This window comes from Micromonas pusilla (assembly GCF_000151265.4).
Source record: "Micromonas pusilla CCMP1545 genomic scaffold MICPUCscaffold_9, whole genome shotgun sequence".
Taxonomy (NCBI): Eukaryota; Viridiplantae; Chlorophyta; class Mamiellophyceae; order Mamiellales; family Mamiellaceae; genus Micromonas; species Micromonas pusilla.
In genome coordinates this window covers 417,213-434,319 of record NW_003315890.1, presented here as the reverse complement: position 1 = coordinate 434,319, position 17,107 = coordinate 417,213, and the positions used below count along the sequence as shown (strand labels likewise).

Below are 17,107 nucleotides of genomic sequence, written 5' to 3'. Positions count from 1 at the left end.
AATGCGCTTCTGTTCTTCTGGGTCGTGAACTTCGCGCTGTCGTTCTTGTCGAACATGACCGCGGGGAACGATAAGAGGGACGACGACGACATGGGACCTCCGCGGTATTAAACTCCCGTGCCTCGTGTGCGTGCGTGATCGACAATGTCGCTATGATCGCTAAATAGTTTCTTCGTAATATCCATCGACGCGTCTTCCTCCTTTTCGCGCCGCGCCGCGCCGTCGCGTCGTCCCCTCTCCGTCGCTCCCCCTCTCTCCCTCTCTTCAGAACCACGGCATCCACCAGATGTACATGCTCCCGAGGTGCTTTCTGCTCGTCGCTTCTTCTATGAGCCGCCGCGTCTGCCCCTGCGTGGACAGCGGCAGCGACGGCGCGGCGCCGACGCCGACGACGACCCCCTCGAGCCGCGACCGGATCTTCTCCAACGCGTCCTTCCCTCGCTCGATCTCCACGCCCTCGTCGGCTTTACTCTTGCCCGAGCTCGTCTTCGGCCCGGCGCGGCTCGCGGCCCACTCCACGAGCGGATCGTGCACGAACGTCTCGAGCACGCTCATCAGCGCCTCGCGGTGCGACCGAAGAACCCCCAGCGTGATCTCGCACACGCGCATGAAGGTGCCCTCGTACCCGCCCGCGCCGAGGCCGTCGACGATGTTTTGCGTCAACCGAAACGGCACCATCTCGGGGGTTTCGAGCTCCAAGCCTTTATCGAAAAGACACGAGAAGTCGACGTGGACGCAGTCCCCGGACTCTTGGTCCAAGAGGATGTTCTCCCCGTGCCGGTCGCCTAAACCGACGACGTGACCGACCATGGACCACACCGCGGCGGTGTGCGAAAACGCCGTCCTCGCGCCGTGCCACGCCGCCGGCCGGTCCTTCCACCGGTTCAAAAACCACCGGTGAAACACGGGCGGGAACTTCTCTAAGATCTCGCTCATCCACGTCAACGGTCGCGACTTTAGGCGCTCGTGCATCTCCTTCACTTCCACGAGCGTCCGCTTGTGGTACAGACCGTCCTGGACGTACAGCGCCTGTAAAACGTGACGCAACCCCGTCGTGTTCGGGACCCACTCGATGAGACCGCAGTCCTCCGTGAGCGGAATCACCGCGAACGTGCGGAGGTACAGACGGCGCTTCCGAGACGACGGGTCCCTGGCGAGCAGTCTGTTTAACATCGTCGTGAACTCCATCATGCGCAAGTCCTTGCGCAAGTCGTCCTTCGGTTTACACAAGAACGCGTACTCGTGCCCGTCGGAGCCGATCACGGTGAGCTTTTTCGGTTTTTGCAGCGACGACAAGACGGCGACTTCGTCTTCGATCGACGCGATCACCGCGACGTCCGACGGGAACGCGGACCACTCGGACACCGTTGGCACGAGGTTTGGCTGCGCCGCGTTCCGTAACGTCGCCGGCGGGAGCGACGGCGTCAGCGAACTCTGCCCGGGGACCATGACCATCATCGCGCCGAGTTCCTCGCCCTCGACGAGCGACGCGAGTTTCGGAAACTCGGCTCTCAAGGAAAACGTCTTCGGCGCGCGCCGGTCCGCGCCCTTCGGGGGCTCGTATTTGCACAGCTTGATGAGTTGCGCGGCGAGCTCGGAGGACTGGTCGAACAGCGGGCGCATGGACGCGTCCGCGTCTTGCTTCGCCTTCTGAAGGATCCTCGCCGCGGCTTCCGCGCGTTCCGGGTGCGTGCTCCGCGCCATCGCCGTCATGCTCCACAGGACTTGGTTCGGAAAGTTCTTCACGAGCCGGTACAGGATCTGATGGATGAGCTGTCGGACTTCCGCGTGCGGGTGGCACAGCCGCGACGTGAGCTGCGGCAGCGCGGGGAGCCACGTGTACAACGGAAGCGACCCGGAGAACTGCTTCAAGACGTCCGTCGCTTTCTTCGCGACGCGGCGTTCTTTTTGCTGCTCCGCCGTGAGCGTCGAGGTCGTCGCCGCGGCCGCGCCTCGTCCACTCGACCTCGCCGCGGTCGCCTCGTGCGCGGCCGCGGCGGCTCCGACGTCGAACCACAGCGTCAACATCCTCGGCAGGGACTCGTACACGTGCGAGTGCCCGTAACGAAGCGACGTCGCGTACCGCGTGATGATGTCGTCGACGTAGTCCAAAGACTTTTCATCCGCCTCTTGGTTCTTACGCCTGCGCTGGCCGCCGCCTTCGCCGTCCGCGCCGCCGCCCATCGCCGCGCGCTGCTGCTCTCGCTTCTGCGCGTCCTTCAGGAGGTCGTCGAGGTACTTCGCGACGTGGAAGTTCGCCTTCTCCGTGTGCTGCTGGTCCTTCAGGACGTTGCTGTAGATGTGCAACACGTCCGTCTTCTGTCGCTGCCCCGTCGCCGCGCTCCACCGCGCGAGCCGCAGCATCGCGTGAGACGCCGTCTTCGTGTCCGTCTCTCGCAAGGACACGTCGTCCAGCGCTTCCTGGATCTCCACGACCGCGCGGTGCTGCCTCCCCGTCGCCCACAAGAGCTTCGCCTGCTCGACCGCGAGCGCCATCCCGGGGCTCGGTCGCCCGTCCCTGCGCCCGGATACGACGTCGACGGGCGCGGACTCGAGCGCCGCTCGCGCTTCGAGCAGCGCGAGCTGCGCCGCGCCGTGGTGCCCGGTGTGCCTGCACAGCTTAGCCTGCGCGAGCCACGTGTACGCGCCCGCGTCGCGCGCGTCCAGCGCCGCGTACGTCGCTCGGCGCAGCGCGAGGATGGGCTCCCGCGTCGCGAGCGCCGCGGGCGTCAGGTCCAGACGCGCCTCCCAGTCGCGGAGGAGGTCCATCCCTCTCGCGCGCCCGGGCGTCTTCTCGCTCAAGGACGACACCGCGCGCATCGCTTCCTCGGCCTCGCGGATCAAGTGCAGCTGCACGATCGCCGGGTGCGCGCGTCGGTAGCTCCCTTCCATCGCCGCGGCCGCGAGCGGGGTGATCACCGCGTCTCGAGCCGCCGTCGCCGCGAGCGTCACCCCCTCGGCGTCTCTGCGGTGCAACGCGAGGAGCACCCTGCCGATCGCGGCTTCGCCTCCGGGGCGGCCGTTCGCGCCGCCAAAGCCGCCTCCCGCGCCGCCGCCGCCGCCTCCCGCGCCGCCGTTCGCGTCGAGGACGTCGAGGAAACCTTCGAGGGAATCCCACCGTCCGAGGCGCCACGCCGCGGCGGCGCCCGCCTCCGCGAGCTCCGCCCTCGCCGCCGGGCGCTCCTGAATGAGCGCGTCCGCCTCTCGTTCGAGCGCGCGGAGGTGCCCGAGGCCTTGAAGGCATCGAAGACGACCCCACTCCGCGGGGTCGAGCGCGGTCGTCGTGCTCGAGGTCTCGCCGCCGCCGAGGCTTCGGTTGTGGGTGGCGCCGCCGTTCCTCTGCGACGCGGACTCGTAATGCGTCAACGCCTCCGTCCACTCCCCCGCTTGCTCGTGCTGTAACAGCGCGTCCTCCGCGCGTCGTCGCGCGGCCGCGACCGCGCCGTGCCCGCCGCTCGCTCTCGGACGCATCCGCGAGATGGCCTCCAGGGCGTCCGGTTCCGCGAGCGCGTGGTGCGTCGCCGCGAGGAACGCGGCGGAGGCGTCGTCCAACCCGCCGCCCTCGGGCTCGCCCGATCGCAGCGCCGCCTGATTCAGAACGTTCTTCCGCGCGCGGAGATGATCTTCAAAGTACAGAAGCGCTCGCGCGGGGGCGCCGCACTTCAGCGCCGCGCGCGCGAGCAGCTCGCGCGGGACGGACTCGAGGAGGGCGCCGGCGTTCTCGAGCGTCCGCGCCACGCGTTCGTCCGCGGATTTTTCCTTGAGCGCGGCGACGGCGGCGGACGTCTCCTCTTTCCACGCCGTGAGCTGATCGAGGAGCGTGAACACCGCCTGCGCGGCGAGCTCGGCCTGCTCGCCGTGGCTCCCTTGCCGCTGCGTGAGCTGATGAATGTCGCCCTCGCCCCAGGCTTCGCCCGCGGCGTCGTGCAGCACGGCCATGATCTCCGCGCCGACGTTTTGCAGCCGTTCGTTCGCGGCGCCGTCGCCGTCGCCGTCGCCGCCGCACGCGAGCGCGTCGAGCACCATCCGGGGTAACAAAAACAGCATCGTGCGCGTGTCGTGCCTGAACACGCCCGCGCTGCACGCGGCGAACAACGGCGCGTCCGGTCCGGTGGCCTCCACCGCGAGCGCGCGGCACCACGCGTACATCCACCGTCGAAACGTCGGCCCGCCCGGGGCGGCGTACAGCGGCCGCTTCGTCTGCGGTTTCGCCGGCTTTTGCGTCAGGCAGTACATCGACGTCAGCCCGGGGGCGAGCAACACCCTGACGTCTTCGGGGAGCGCGCGCCAGAACGCCTCGCCCTCGACGGTCGCGCCGTCCGGCAGGCGTTGCTCGCCGCCGCCGCCGTGGCCGTGCGACGACGGCTCCGAGAGCGACCGCTCCGCGGACGCGACGACGTCCTCCGCTCGAACCATCGCGGGTCGGCACCCGACGTGCACGAGAATCTCTTGCACCGCGAGCGCGCTCGCGTCGAGCATGTCCACGTCGTTCGCGCCTCTCACCGTCCGCGCGATGTGGTCGCACAGCAGCGCCGCGGCGAGCGCGTGCGTCGTGCCGGTCGTGAGCGACTCCGCGGACGCGGTCGGCATGTCGATCCGCCCGGGATCCACGGCGCCGAGCTCGCCAAAGCACTGCGCGGCGAGACGCTGCGCGCGGCGGGATAAGATGGTTCGGTTCTCTCCCGCGCAGCACCGGAGTAACGCGGCGACCAGGCGGCCGACGACCGCGGGCGCGGCGACGCCGTCCTCGCCCGCGCCGGCGAGGAGCGCGGACACCGCGGACGGGTCAGCGCGGAGCGCGCGTCGGAGCTCGCCCAGCGCCGTCGCGCGCACGGCTTGCGATTCGTCCTCCGCGCCGTCCGTCAACGTCGCGAGCAACGACGGCAGCGGGACCTCGCCGCGCTCTTTACTCACCGCCGCGTTCGCGCGCGCGAGGCGCTCGCACGCGGGGAGCATGGGCAACCGCGCGAGGTGCCCGCGCATGCACTTGGCGCCCGCGCGTAAGACGAGTTCATCGATCACCTCCGCGGCGGCTTGCGCGTTGTCCACGCCCGTCGCGGTCGCGCCGTCGTCGCCGCCGCCGAGGCTTCCTCGTCTCCCTGCGCTCGCCCCTCCGGACGCGGACGCGGTCGCGGTCGCGGTCGCGCCGCCGCCGCCGCTCGCGCCGTCGGGGAGATGCGGGAGCATCGCGACGACGACTCGCCCGGCGACGCGTCGGAGGTGGTCCGGCGCGTGCATCGCGAGTTGCTTCACGACGAGCGACCACGCCGCGAGCGCGTCTTGCCGTAAGAGCGTGCTCGGTCGCTCGAGCGCGCTCGCGAGGTGTGCCATGACCTTCGGCGCGAACTGCGGTAAATGCGGGCCGATGAGGTGAACCATGATCGTGAGCGATCGAAGGAATCGTCGCTGCGCCGCGGCGTCGCCGCTGCGGTCGTTCGCGTCGCCCATGACGAGCCACGTGAAGTGCGGGCGGAGGAAATCCGGCACGGACGGCGGCGACGCGTCCGACGGCCCCGAGCGCGACGACACGAGCTTCGCGAGCGTCCCCAACACCTGCTGCAGGCGCTCCGCCTCCGTCTGCGGGTCCGCGGCGTCGTCCGCGCCCGCGCTGCGAATCAGCGCGCGCATGAGCTCTTTCTTGTGATCCGCGACGAGCACCTCGAGCTCGCATCCGGTTTGCGACACGAGAAATTTACGGCACTGCTCCACCTCCTCCGGGGTTCGCTCCGCGCCGCTGTTGATGAGGTCCGCGATCGCGGTGTAGCACCAATCTTGAAGGATCCCCGCGACGTTATACTCCGGACCTAACCGCGTCGCGTACGCTTTCAGCGTGGCCACGTCTTGGTTCTCCACGAGACGAGGCACCGCCGCGGGGAGAAGCTCGACGAGCACGTTCCGCTCCGGCATCCCCAGCAGCGCCTCCGCGAGCGTGGACAACAACCCGGGCGCGTTCGGTAGCTGCACACCCAAGTGCGTCGCGATGATTCTGTTCCCCAGGAGAAGCTCTCGCGGCCGCACGCCGCGTCGCGACGCCGCAGCGCGGACGAGACCGACCGCGGCGGCTCGAACCCCCGCGTCCTTGTCGTCGAGTCGATGAAGAATCACAATCAACGCCGCGGTGAGGGCGTCCGGGTACGGGATCGCCGCCGCCGCGGCCGCGAACGTCTGCAGCGCCGCCTCGCGCGTCGCCGCGTCGGACGCGTCTTCCACGTTCGTCTTTAAACGCTGCAGCAGGGAGAGACCCGCGGCGACGACGGCTTGGTCGTCGGACTCGTCCGCGCCCGCGGCGACGGTTTCCGCGTCCAGAAGCGCGCCTCTCGCCGCGAGCGACGGCGCCGCGTCCCTCAACGCCGCGCGGACGCTCGCGTCGGGATGCAGCGCGAGCGGCGTCGCCGCGGCGGACAGCGCCGCCGCGCCTTTCAGCGTCTCCGTCCCTCGCTGCGCGTGGTCTAACACGCGCGGCAGCGCCTTCAGCGCCGCGGTCGCGACCGCGGCGTCTTCCTCCGCGGACATCATCGCCGTCAAAACCTTCCCGGCGGCGGCGACCGGGAGGATCGACTTCCCCTTATCGTCCTGCGCTCCCCCACCGGATTCGGACGTGATCGCGCGCACGACGGCGACGTCGAACGCCTCCGCCGCGGCGTCGCGCTCGGCGGCGCCGTCGACGGCCGCCGCAGCCTTGATCGCGCGTCGCCCGCAGTCGCGCGCGACGCGTCGTAACGCGACGTCGCTCGCGCGTTTCCCCGCCAGCGCCGCGCCCGCGGCGGCGAGCCCGCCGACCGCGACCGCGACCGCGGCGCGCACCCTCGGCTCCTTCTTCGCGTTCTCCGCGAGCTTCGCGACGAGCTTCAGCGGGGTTTGCGTGTCGACGTTCTGCGCCGCGAGGAGGTGCGCCGCGGGCGTCGCGCACGCCGCCGCGGCTCTCGTCCCGGGGTCCTTGTCCGACACCGCGGCGCTCAACGTCCGTCGCGCCGCCGCCGCCGCGTTCGTCGTCGCCTTCGCCCTCGCCGCGGTCGCGGACAGGACCGCGCGCAGCGACGCCACCTTCGCCGCGCGCGCTGCGTCCGCGGGGGCTTCCTCCGCGCCCGTACTCCACGGCCATAGCAACACGTCGACGGTGAGGTCGTCCTCGTGGAACGCGGCGTTTCCGCTCGTTTCCTCCGTCGGCCGCGCGCGCAGGAGCGCGTCCGCGGCGTCGACGACCGCGGCGAACGCGCGCGCGGCGGCGCCGTCTCCGGTGTCGTGCGCCCTTCGCGTCCACTTCAGCCACTCGTGCATGGAGCTGATCCCCGCGTGTAACAATTTCGCGGCGCCGCCCCCCGCGGCGGCGGCGGCGACGCGCGCCAACCCCGCGGCGCAGCGCGCGCGCTTCGGCGCCGCCGCCGCGCGGTCGCCGCTCCCGTGCCCGGACGATGGCCCCGGGGCGAGCTGCGACAGCGCGGTGATCACGCACTCCTCTATCCACGCGAGCGCGGCTTCGTCGCCGTCGCGCGTGGACGACGGCCCGGGACCGGCGCCGGCGTCTCTCGCGCCGCGTCCGCCCCCGCCGACCCAGCCGTCGACGCCCGCGGACACGCGCCTTCTCTTCGCGCGCTCAGCCTCGCTCGCGTTTCCACTCTCTACTCCCGCCCCCCTCGATTTGAAAGCGGGCTCTAAGCACTCCACGAGCGCGTCCGCGACGTCCTCGGATCCGGCGTGCGGTAACAACGACGCGAGCGTCGACGCGACGGCGTCCCCGCGCGCGTTGACGCACGCCGCGAGCGCTCTCAACGACGCCGCGCGCAGCGCGTCCGCGACGACGCCTTCTCCCGCGGTGATGACCGCCGCGGCCGCTTCCGAGAGCGGTTCCGCGGCCGCCGCGCTCGCGGCGTCGTCGCACACGTCCAAAACGGCGTTGATGCACGCCGCGAGTTCGGCGTCGAACGCGTCGCGTTCGCGTCCCGCCGGCGGAACCGCGCCGCCGCCGCCCGCGGCGCGTTCACGCAGCGCGACCGCGAGGTGACGCAAGCACGTCTCCGCGGGGAGGACTGAGCTCGGGAGCTCGGTCGCGACGCCCCGGAGCGCGGCGAGCGCGGCGTGGCGTAACCCGACCGCGGCGGAGTCGTTCGCCAGCCCCGCGCCGCCGCCGCCGCCGCCGCAGACGTACGCCATCGCCGTCGCGTGCGACGGCGAGAGGTACCCCGCCGCGGCTTGCGGGGATAACCGCAGCGCGTTGTTCAACAGCTTGCACGCCGCAGACGCGAGCGTCACCGCGGCGTCCACGCCGTTGACCTCGACCATGAGCCCGATGTCGTTCGCGTCGACGTCCATCGCGGCGTCGGCGGCGCCGTTCGTCGTCGTCTTCGCCGCCGTCGACTTGGAGGCGCCGTCTCCTCCTCTCGTGGTTCTCGTGTTCGCGTTCGAGCCCGATCGCAGCGGCGGCGTCCCGGTCCCGCCGTCCGCGATGCACAAGTGCCTCAGCGCGTCCTTGAAGCAGCACAACACGACCGAGTTGCCGTGTCCGTCGTGATGCCCGGGTTTGAAACCGCGCGTCGACGACGACAGCTGTATTTCCAGCGCCTCGGACGCGTCTTGAAGGAGCTCGGAGATGCCGACGAAGACGGACGCGAACACCTTAGGGTCGTTCGCGTTCGAGAGCTGCGCGACGAGTTGACAGAGCGTCCACACGATCGAGTCCGTGACTTTCTCGCTGCGGCGGGCGGTAGGAGGCAGAGCGCGTGAGCGACGGACGGTTCGAACGCGCGCGAGTCGGGAAAAATAATGTGTGCACGGGTGCCGAGATGCCGAACGCGAGATCTAGGTCCAGAGGAGGGACGAACCTCAAACCGGCGCACGTGAGCAGGGGGAGGAGGTGCGCGAACATACGGACGCAGAACGCGGCGCTGCCGGTGAAGACCTCCGCGTGTCTTTTGAGCGCGACCTGCAAGAGCGCGAGGAGCGATCGCGTCTCGCGCTTGTGCACTGCGAACGAAAAACACGGAGGGAAACGAGGAACGCGTCAGCGACGTGGGCGTGATGCGCGCGGCGCGGGCGCGCGCGGGCGGCGAGCGACGTCGGACGATATCTACACGATACACGACGTCGAGGCGTGATGACGAGCGCGCGCGATACGCACCGTTCAGAGGCGTGAAGTACGCTTCCATCAGCTTCCGCAACACCGATCGCAGCTGCTCCTTCACGGTCGACGCGGACGCGGCCGCGCCTCCAGCGTTCCCGCCGCCCGCCTGGTCCACCTTAAGGAGGCGCTCCAGCTCGCGCAGGTCCTTCTCCAGCGCGGTCTTCGCGCGCCCGCTCGCCGGCTCATCGCCCGCGGCGGTCGCGGTCGGCGCCATCGCGCCCGATGCTCTAGACGGGAAGGAGATTTGAACCAGCACGACGACTGGACCGGCTGCGCCGGGCTGGTCGGGCACTGCGCGCGGTGATCGGTTTTTCCTTTCTTCCTTCGTTCTTTCGTCGCGCCGTACGCGGTCTTTCTCTCTACGCGTCGTTCGCTCGTTCGTTCATTCGCGCTCACTCCCCGGCCGCCGAGATCACCCTCCTCACCGCGGCGGCGACCATCGCGGCGACCGCGCCTTCGTCCGTCTCCGTCTCCTCCGTCCTCGCGTCCGCCGCCGCCGCCGCCGCCGCCACCGCCGCCGCCGCCGCCGCCGCCGCCGCCGCCGCCGCCGCCGCCGCCTCTCTCGCGGGGACGTCCACCTCCTCCATCGCGGGCGCGACTTCGCGCTCCACGCGCTCGACCGGGCACTTCACGTACAACTGCCCTTTCCGCGTCATCAGCGCCGTCGTTCTGTTCGGGTCCGCGTAAATCCCGGGTATCGTCACGCGCTTCCGAAACGGCACGAGCGGGAACCCGGAGTCGATTCGCCCCGGGTGTTTCGGATCGCCGGACACGTGCACCTTCGTGACGGGCGCGCGACGCGGGTACCCGCAATCCTTTATGGACTCCAGGCGGACCTTGACCTCGTCCGGGGTCATGTCCGGCGCGGTCACGAACAGGTCGAACGTCTCTTTCGTCCGCTGCGCTCTGATCTGGACGTGGTCCGCGGGCGCGTACGAGCCGTCCGCCGTAAGCGCCACCTGCACGTCCTCCTGCCACGCCCGGGGCACCGCGTCGCCGTCTCTGAACGCGAACGTCTCGGGGCCCGGTCGGGTGAGGTCGACGAGGATCCACTCTTTCGGGATCTTCGGCGGGCCCGCGGCGGTCGCGCGCGCGCGCGCGCTGTCCCTGGTCGCGGCTTCGCCGGCGTCGGCGGCGCCGGCGCCGACGTCCGCGCCGGCGTCCGCTGCGGACGCGGACGCGGACGCGGACGCGGACGCGGCGCCGCCGAGGACCTCCGCGAGCGGGGACACGTAGTGACACCCCGTCGCCGCGTCCCATCGACGCACGATGTGATGCGGCTCTTTTCCAGACGCGGCGCCGCTCTTCAGCGCGACGACGCGGCCGATCGCGCGGAGAGGGTTCACGATGGGGCCCACGTCCCCGGGGGGGATCGTCGCGGTCGTCTCGCCCTCGCCCTCGCCCTCGCCGCCGTTTCCGCCGCGGGCGCCCTCCACGGCGGCTTTCCACCGCTCCTCGTCCCACACCTCCCGGTCGTCGTCCTCGTCGTGGTCCCACGTCGCGCGTCGTAAAAAGTCGATCAGCGCGGGGTTCACGACGTTCGGGTGCGTCAGCGAGCACGCGTGGCCCGCGCCCTTGACGACGCACACGGGCTCCCCGCCGCGAATCGCCGCCGTCGTTTTCTTCGCGCGACTGATGCCGGCGGGCGATTCCGTGATTACGAAAAAAGTTCAGTTCATCGGTCAGTTGAAACGGGGCGCGATCGATCAAACGCGTGCGCAGAACGAACGCACCTCGCGTCGATCGCGACGTCCGCGTCGCCGTGCACCGCCATCACAGGGCACGTGATCTCCTGCATCCGGGCCGTGATGTCCTCGCGCGATTGCAAGCACGCGGACGCGGCTAGCAGCGTATCTCTGTTGTGCGTCTGCCACTTGTGCACCCACGGAACCGCCGCGTACACGTCGCCGATGATGATCCTCGCGAGCGCGTCGGTGATGGACGAGACCGGACCGTTATTGTACCACGAGTTGATCAGGAATGGTATCTCCCTGTACTTCGTCCCCGGGTCGTCCAGGTCGGACGCGGAGCCGATCAACACGATCGCTCGCACGCGCTTTTGATCGAGCAGCGCCGCGCGCAACGCGACGAACCCGCCTTGGGAAAAGCCGACGAGCGTCGCGGACCGCACGCGCAGACGTTTCATCAACGCGAGCACGTCGCGCGCGACGTCCCTGAAAACAATTCCAAACGTGAGAAAACTTCGTGATGAGAAGGTATAACGCGTGAACGCGTACCAGAAGGTAAACGTCTCGCCGTCGTACGGCGTCAGACCGAAGCACCGCGTGTCGAGCGCGATGACGCGAAACCCCGCCTCCGCGAGCGCGGCGATCTGCGGGTCGAACATCGTGTGGTCCATGAGGAAGCCGTGCACGAGGACGACCGCGGGCGCGGTCTGCGACGGCCCGTACGCGCCGTTGTCGACGTAGTGGATCGTCTGGCCGTTGACTTTGACGTCGTACGCGACCGGCGGCGGGGGCGCGGCGAGGCGCGGCGTCTCCGGGCCCAGGAGCGACGCGCGCTTGCGCTTGGCTCCCTCCGCGCCGCCGCCGGCGGCGGTCTTCGCGGTCTTCGCGGTCTTCGCGAACTTCGCCTCGCCCTTCGCCGCGCGCTTCGGCGGCGGCGGCGGCTTCGTGAAGAGGTCCGGCGGGCGCTTCAGGCGCTCGATGTCCGCTTCCCTGGACGCGAGCTCCGCGCCGCGGACCGGTCGCCCGGACGGGTCGGTCTCGTGCGTGGGCTGGGAGGCGTAGATGGACGTGCACGCGCGTCGCGCGCGGCGGCGCGCGCCGCTCCCGAGGTCCGACGGCGGCGTCGACTCCGTCTTCGCCGTCGCGGGCTGGGGCGGGGACGCGTCTTCCGCGTTCGGCGGCGGCGGCGCCGTCGTCGGCGCGTCGTCCGCGGGGTGCGCGACCTCGCCGGTCAACATGTCGAAGAGAGGGCGACGGCGCGAACGCGAGGGCGAGTGCGGCGGCGACGGCGCGAGCGCAGGGCGAGTGCGGCGGCGACGGCGAGAGGTGCTCGTAGAACGTGTTGGCTCTTCCGAGGATAGATACTGTCGAGGGCCTTTTTTTCTTTCTGTTCCTAGCTACTAGCTACGCTTCTTTAGGTCTAAACCCAAACGCCAAAACGGCGTCAGTTACACGCCCACAACAACTCCACCGCCTCCGCGTACTTCTCCCAACGCTCCAGAGACACCCCGCACGTCAGCATCGCCGCGCGCCGCTCCTCGCGCGCGCACGTCCTCGCGTGCGCTCTCAACGCCGCCGAGCGCGCCGCGTCCCTCGCCGACGCGGACGACCCCAACGCCGTCGTCGTCCTCCGCGCCACCGTCGCGACGGCGTCGCCCTCCGCGACGAGCGCGAGGAGATGCCCGCCGGGAACGAACACCGCGTCGCCTGGACGCGCGCGCGCGACGCGCGAAGAGTCCATCGCCGCGAACGTCGGCCAATCGACGGACGACGCGTCGGCGGCGGCGGCGCTCGAATCGCACGTCGCGCACAGGACGCTCCCTTCGACGACGCACAGCCACCGCGCGCGATCGGAGGCGTCGTCGTCGAAGGTGATCGCGCTCGAGGATGCGGTCGCCGACGCCGGCGGATCGACGCGTATGATCTCGTGAAGCTCGCCGCTTTTTTCTCGTCCCGCTTCGTCCTCTTCTTCTTTGTCGTCGTCGTCGTCGTCGCTGTCGTCGAAGACCGAAGCGGCGGCGGCAGCCGCCGCCGCCGCCGCGGCGTCCGCGCTCATGTCCGTCAGCGTCACCACGTCGTGATCCACGAGCTCTCGCCAGCCGCGATCGCTTCCTTCGTCGGCCGTGAACGCCGCCGGGGCGTTCAGAGCGACGCACTTGACGTACTCGTCCGCGGACCACGGCAGATGATGCAGCCGTTTTCGATCCGTCCCCGCCGCCGTCGCGCGCTTCGCTCGCGTCCAAAATCCTCCGTCGCCGCCTTCCTCCGCGTCCGCGGCGTCGGCGTCACCTCCGCCCGTTCCGACGCCATCAACGCCGATTCGCATCCCAGACGCGAACCGTCGGCTCTGCTCGATGAACTCCTCCGGGGACACCCCGTTCGGGACTCTCACGGACCCGACGACTTTACCGCCGTCGACGACGTCGACGACGACCTCCTCCTCCGCGAAGACGACGCCTCCGTAGAACCCGCGCTCACTCCGCCACGGCCACGATCGCCGGACGTCGTCCGCGTTCCTCTCCAGGTCGATCGCGAGGCACGCCGTCGTCGCGCCGGACGCGATGCCGGCGACGCGAGAGGCCAGCGCCGGCGACGCGAGCGCCTTCGCGTCCAACGCCGCGTCCGCGCGCGGCCTCAGAAAGAAAGGGCACGACACGCGAGGCGCCGCCGCGGCCTCTTCACGCGTCCTCTCGACGCGCGGCCGGTGCAGCGCCGCGGGGAAGTAGTTCCACGTCGCCGCGGCTAACGCGTCGCCGGCGAAGACGATCACGTCGTCGTCCGTCATGCGCGCCTCGACGTCGATCCACCCCGCGGACGCGCTTCCGTTCTCGCCGCCGCCGCCGCGAGGAGCGTACGGCGCGACTTCCAAGCCCGCGCGGAGCGAGCTCCTCGGCGCGACCGTCAGGATGGAGCTGTCCGTGTGGTCGCCGAGCCCGGACGCGGCGAGCGAGGACGCGTCCGCTTCCGTGAGCGCGTCGCGGCGGCGATAATGCAGCACTCGCATCGCGGTCAGCGACGCGTCGTCGTCGTCGTCGCCCGCGGTCTCGTCGCCCCCCCCCGCCGCGCGGCGATCGAGGAGCGCGGCGAGACCGTCGTCCGACCCGCGCGGGATCCCGAGGTGCGTCTCGAGGTCCGCGACGCACGCGCGCGCGATCGCTTCCAGCGCGTCGTAGAGCCTTCGAAAAGACGGCACCTCGGACGTCGACGCGCGAACCTCGAAGCACTCGTGCGTCCCGCCCTCCGCGGCGGAGTACCCTTCCGAGGACCCGCCGCCGCGGCTCGTCGCGCGCTTGGACGCGGCGTCGCGCGCGAAGAACGCGCGCGCGGCGTCGCGCGCGTCCGTCGTCGCGTCCGACGCGAGCGACGAGGGCGCCTGCGCGATCGCGAACGAGTGATGATGCAGATGCGCCGCGAGGCGTTCGGGGTCCCATCCGAGCGAGGTCGGGGAGAGGAGCGGGACGCGCGACGTCGGGTCGGGGGGGCGCGCGAGCGCGGCGTCGCGGCGCTCGCTCGCGTCCATCGCCCCCCTCTCGCGCTGTCGAGACTGCGAGACGCCGACCGACGCGACGACGACGTTCGTTTCCGCTTCCGATTCCGCCGCCCTAAAAGTTTTTCCGAGGTCGCGAAGAGCGACGCATTCCCCGACGCAGCAGCCCCTCCCACACACACACACACACACACACCCTCCCAGAGAGGCGCACGCCGGCGCCAGCCGCCGATCGCGACGCGACGCACATCGCGCGCATCGCGACCGCGACGAATTCAACGCTCGCGCGGGCGGACCGCGCTCGACGGACCGACGCGCGCGCGCGGTAAATCAAATCTCGGATTCGCCGACACCGCCGCCGCGCGCGCGTCTCCTCCTCCTCCTCCTCCTCCTCCCCCCCTCCGCGTCTGCCTCCTCCTCGAGGATGGAAGGCGTCGCCGTCGACGACGCTCCCAAGAGCGCGCTCGACGCGGTCCTCCTCAAGTCCGTGGACATGCCCGAGGGCACGCCCACGGTCCGCGGGTACGACTTCGAGGGCGCGCTGGACCTGCAAGCGATGTTGGACACGATGCTCACGTCCGGGTTTCAAGCGACGCAGCTCGGCAGGGCGGTGAACGAGGTGAACCGCATGATCCGATGGCGCCTCGCGGACGAGCCGATCGAGGACGACGAGAAGGAGGAGGAGAAAGACCCGGCGTTCCGCGCGGCGTGCCGGTGTAAGATATTCCTGGGGTTCACGTCCAACTTGATATCCAGCGGCGTGCGCGAGCAGCTGCGGTTCCTTCTGAAGCATAAGATGATCGACGTCCTGGTCACCACCGCGGGGGGCGTGGAGGAGGATCTGATCAAGGCGCTCGCGCCGACGTACTTGGGGGAGTTTCACTTGAAAGGCGCGGAGCTTCGGAAGCAAGGTCTGAACCGGATCGGGAACCTCATCGTCCCGAACGACAACTACTGCAAGTTCGAGGACTGGATCATGCCGATCCTCGACGCGATGCGAAGGGAGCAGGACGAGGCGGGAACGCGGTGGACGCCGTCCAAGGTGATCCGACGGCTCGGGTTGGAGATACGGGACGAGAGCTCGGTGCTGTACTGGGCGGCGAAGAACGACATCCCGGTGTACTGCCCCGCGCTGACGGACGGCAGCATCGGGGACATGATGTACTTTCACTCGTTTAAAAACCCCGGGCTCGTCGTCGACATCGTCGCGGACGTGCGCGCGATGAACGACGAGGCGAGGCTCGTGTCGAGGCCGAAGAAGACCGGGATGCTGATCCTCGGCGGCGGCGTCGCGAAGCACCACATCAATAACGCGAACTTGATGCGTAACGGCGCGGACTTTTCCGTTTCGATAAACACCGCGCAGGAGTTCGACGGGAGCGACTCGGGCGCCAAGCCGGACGAGGCGGTGTCGTGGGGGAAGATTCGCCCGGAGGCGACGCCCGTGAAGGTGTGCGCGGACGCGACGTTGATGTTCCCTCTGCTCATCGCGCAGACGTTTAAGAAGCACTTCGAGGCGAAGAAGTGAGCGAGTATCACGGGCGCGGCGAGGAGGGTCGCGCGTAGATTTTAACTCGACACGCGAGCGCGGCGTCTCTCCTCGCGTGCGAAGGTGTCGTCGAAACCACGAACCGTCCCGTCGCGAAAAAAGCCTGAAAAAATGCAAAAAAGTGCTGACTAAAAGCTCACCCGTCACCTTCCCAAAATTTAAACGAAAAAATTGACCGTTTATAACTCAAGAAAATTGCTGGAGAATTGCCAGCTGTCACGGCTGGCGAATCGACGCCGCCGTTTCGGGGCGATTTGGGCGCTTATCTGACGTGTCGGTAACAACGGGGCGACAAACCCTGACGCGCTCGAACGATCTCACGCACGCTCACCATGCACGGCATCGCCTCCTTCTCCGTCACGATCGCGGGCGTAAAGGCCCGCGTTAAGCGCGCGCCGACATCGCGCGCGACCCTCCGCGTCGTCGCCCACGGCGGCGTCGGCGGATCTGGCGGACCCGCCTACGCGGGCAAAGATAAAGAATTCGGGAGCGACCAAGCCCCGTGGAAGAAGAAGCTCATCCTGCACGACGACGACCAGGCGGACCCGGAAGCGAACTCCGGCAGGTCCGGCGGCAAGCCCTGGACCCCTCCTCCCGCCGCGCAAGTCTCCACGGACTCCGGTTTCGGCGGCGGCGCCGCCGCGCCCGCGGCCTCGTCCGGCGGCTGGGACGCGCCCGCGGCTCCTCCCCCTCCGCCTCCGCCGCGCGCGGCGTCCTCCGGCGGCGGCATCAGACGCGGCGCCGACGGCGTCGTCTACGACCCGGACAACATCGATCCGGACCAGGACCGCAGCCGCGGCCAGGCGTGGACGCCGCCGCCCGCGCACCAGGTCGCCACGGACAGCGGGTTCGGCGGCGGCGCCCCCGCGGCCGCGCCCGCGGCGAGCTACGGCGGCGGCGGCGGCAGGGGCGCCGGCCGCGCGCCCGCGCGCGTCTTCCGCGGCAGCGACGGCGTCATCTACGACCCGGACAACTACGATCCGGACAACAACTAGACGACGCGACGCGCCTCGTATCAAGTCTGAGACGGGCGGCGCGCGCGCGTCGACGGCGACTGATGAATAATTGTTGAAACGAATCGTCGAAGAAATTTTATCCGCGGCAGAAAAACCAACAACGTTTCGTCAGGACAGGACGCCGGCGCGCGATCTGACGGTCGCCCGCGCAAGCAAGCATCACGGAGTGATACAAGATAATAAGAATACACGAACACTACTGATATCACAACGACGACGACGCGCGCGTCCCGCCTCGCTCTGATGATA

The 17,107-nt window shown here is 69.7% G+C and overlaps 6 protein-coding genes across 6 annotated transcripts; 2 read left to right on the top strand and 4 right to left on the bottom strand.

The window, feature by feature from the left end:
- Positions 1–107: 107 nt before the first annotated feature.
- MICPUCDRAFT_28270 (uncharacterized protein) lies at positions 108–3,834 on the bottom strand. The gene is made up of 5 exons (XM_003060890.1): positions 3,554–3,834; positions 3,353–3,454; positions 3,102–3,286; positions 2,552–3,041; positions 108–2,503 (listed from the first exon to the last, which is right to left on the bottom strand). Exons 4-5 carry the CDS (start codon positions 2,890–2,892, stop codon positions 265–267), a joined length of 2,580 nt encoding a protein of 859 aa, XP_003060936.1. The 5' UTR covers positions 2,893–3,041; positions 3,102–3,286; positions 3,353–3,454; positions 3,554–3,834; the 3' UTR covers positions 108–264.
- A 3,026-nt stretch (positions 3,835–6,860) lies between these two features.
- On the bottom strand, positions 6,861–8,695 carry MICPUCDRAFT_63347 (uncharacterized protein; the record flags this gene model as incomplete). The annotated part of the gene is made up of 1 exon (XM_003060889.1): positions 6,861–8,695. A coding segment is annotated over exon 1 (1,450 nt), but the record flags the coding sequence as incomplete, so codon positions are not given.
- An 815-nt stretch (positions 8,696–9,510) lies between these two features.
- MICPUCDRAFT_60683 (uncharacterized protein) lies at positions 9,511–12,044 on the bottom strand (the record flags this gene model as incomplete). The annotated part of the gene is made up of 2 exons (XM_003060888.1): positions 9,511–10,750; positions 10,852–12,044. The coding sequence occupies 2 exons, from the start codon at positions 12,042–12,044 to the stop codon at positions 9,511–9,513; spliced, it is 2,433 nt and encodes an 810-aa protein (XP_003060934.1).
- A 206-nt stretch (positions 12,045–12,250) lies between these two features.
- On the bottom strand, positions 12,251–14,326 carry MICPUCDRAFT_41280 (uncharacterized protein; the record flags this gene model as incomplete). Its single annotated transcript, XM_003060887.1, has 1 exon — positions 12,251–14,326. The coding sequence occupies one exon, from the start codon at positions 14,324–14,326 to the stop codon at positions 12,251–12,253; it is 2,076 nt and encodes a 691-aa protein (XP_003060933.1).
- Positions 14,327–14,717: 391 nt separating this feature from the next.
- Positions 14,718–15,888, top strand: MICPUCDRAFT_28267 (uncharacterized protein; the record flags this gene model as incomplete). Its single annotated transcript, XM_003061144.1, has 1 exon — positions 14,718–15,888. The coding sequence occupies one exon, from the start codon at positions 14,718–14,720 to the stop codon at positions 15,819–15,821; it is 1,104 nt and encodes a 367-aa protein (XP_003061190.1). The 3' UTR covers positions 15,822–15,888.
- A 255-nt stretch (positions 15,889–16,143) lies between these two features.
- MICPUCDRAFT_60680 (uncharacterized protein) lies at positions 16,144–16,837 on the top strand (the record flags this gene model as incomplete). Its single annotated transcript, XM_003061143.1, has 1 exon — positions 16,144–16,837. The coding sequence occupies exon 1, from the start codon at positions 16,175–16,177 to the stop codon at positions 16,835–16,837; it is 663 nt and encodes a 220-aa protein (XP_003061189.1). The 5' UTR covers positions 16,144–16,174.
- Positions 16,838–17,107: the final 270 nt, after the last annotated feature.

Excerpts from the sequence above, each read along its gene's own strand:
- MICPUCDRAFT_28270 (XM_003060890.1), bottom strand. The coding sequence starts at position 2,892 with ATGGAAGGGAGCTACCGACGCGCGCACCCGGCGATCGTGCAGCTGCAC. Across the intron at positions 2,504-2,551 it reads GAAGCGCGAGCGGCGCTCGA|CCCCGGGATGGCGCTCGCGG; the intron begins GTCCGCGCCCGT and ends CGGGCGACCGAG.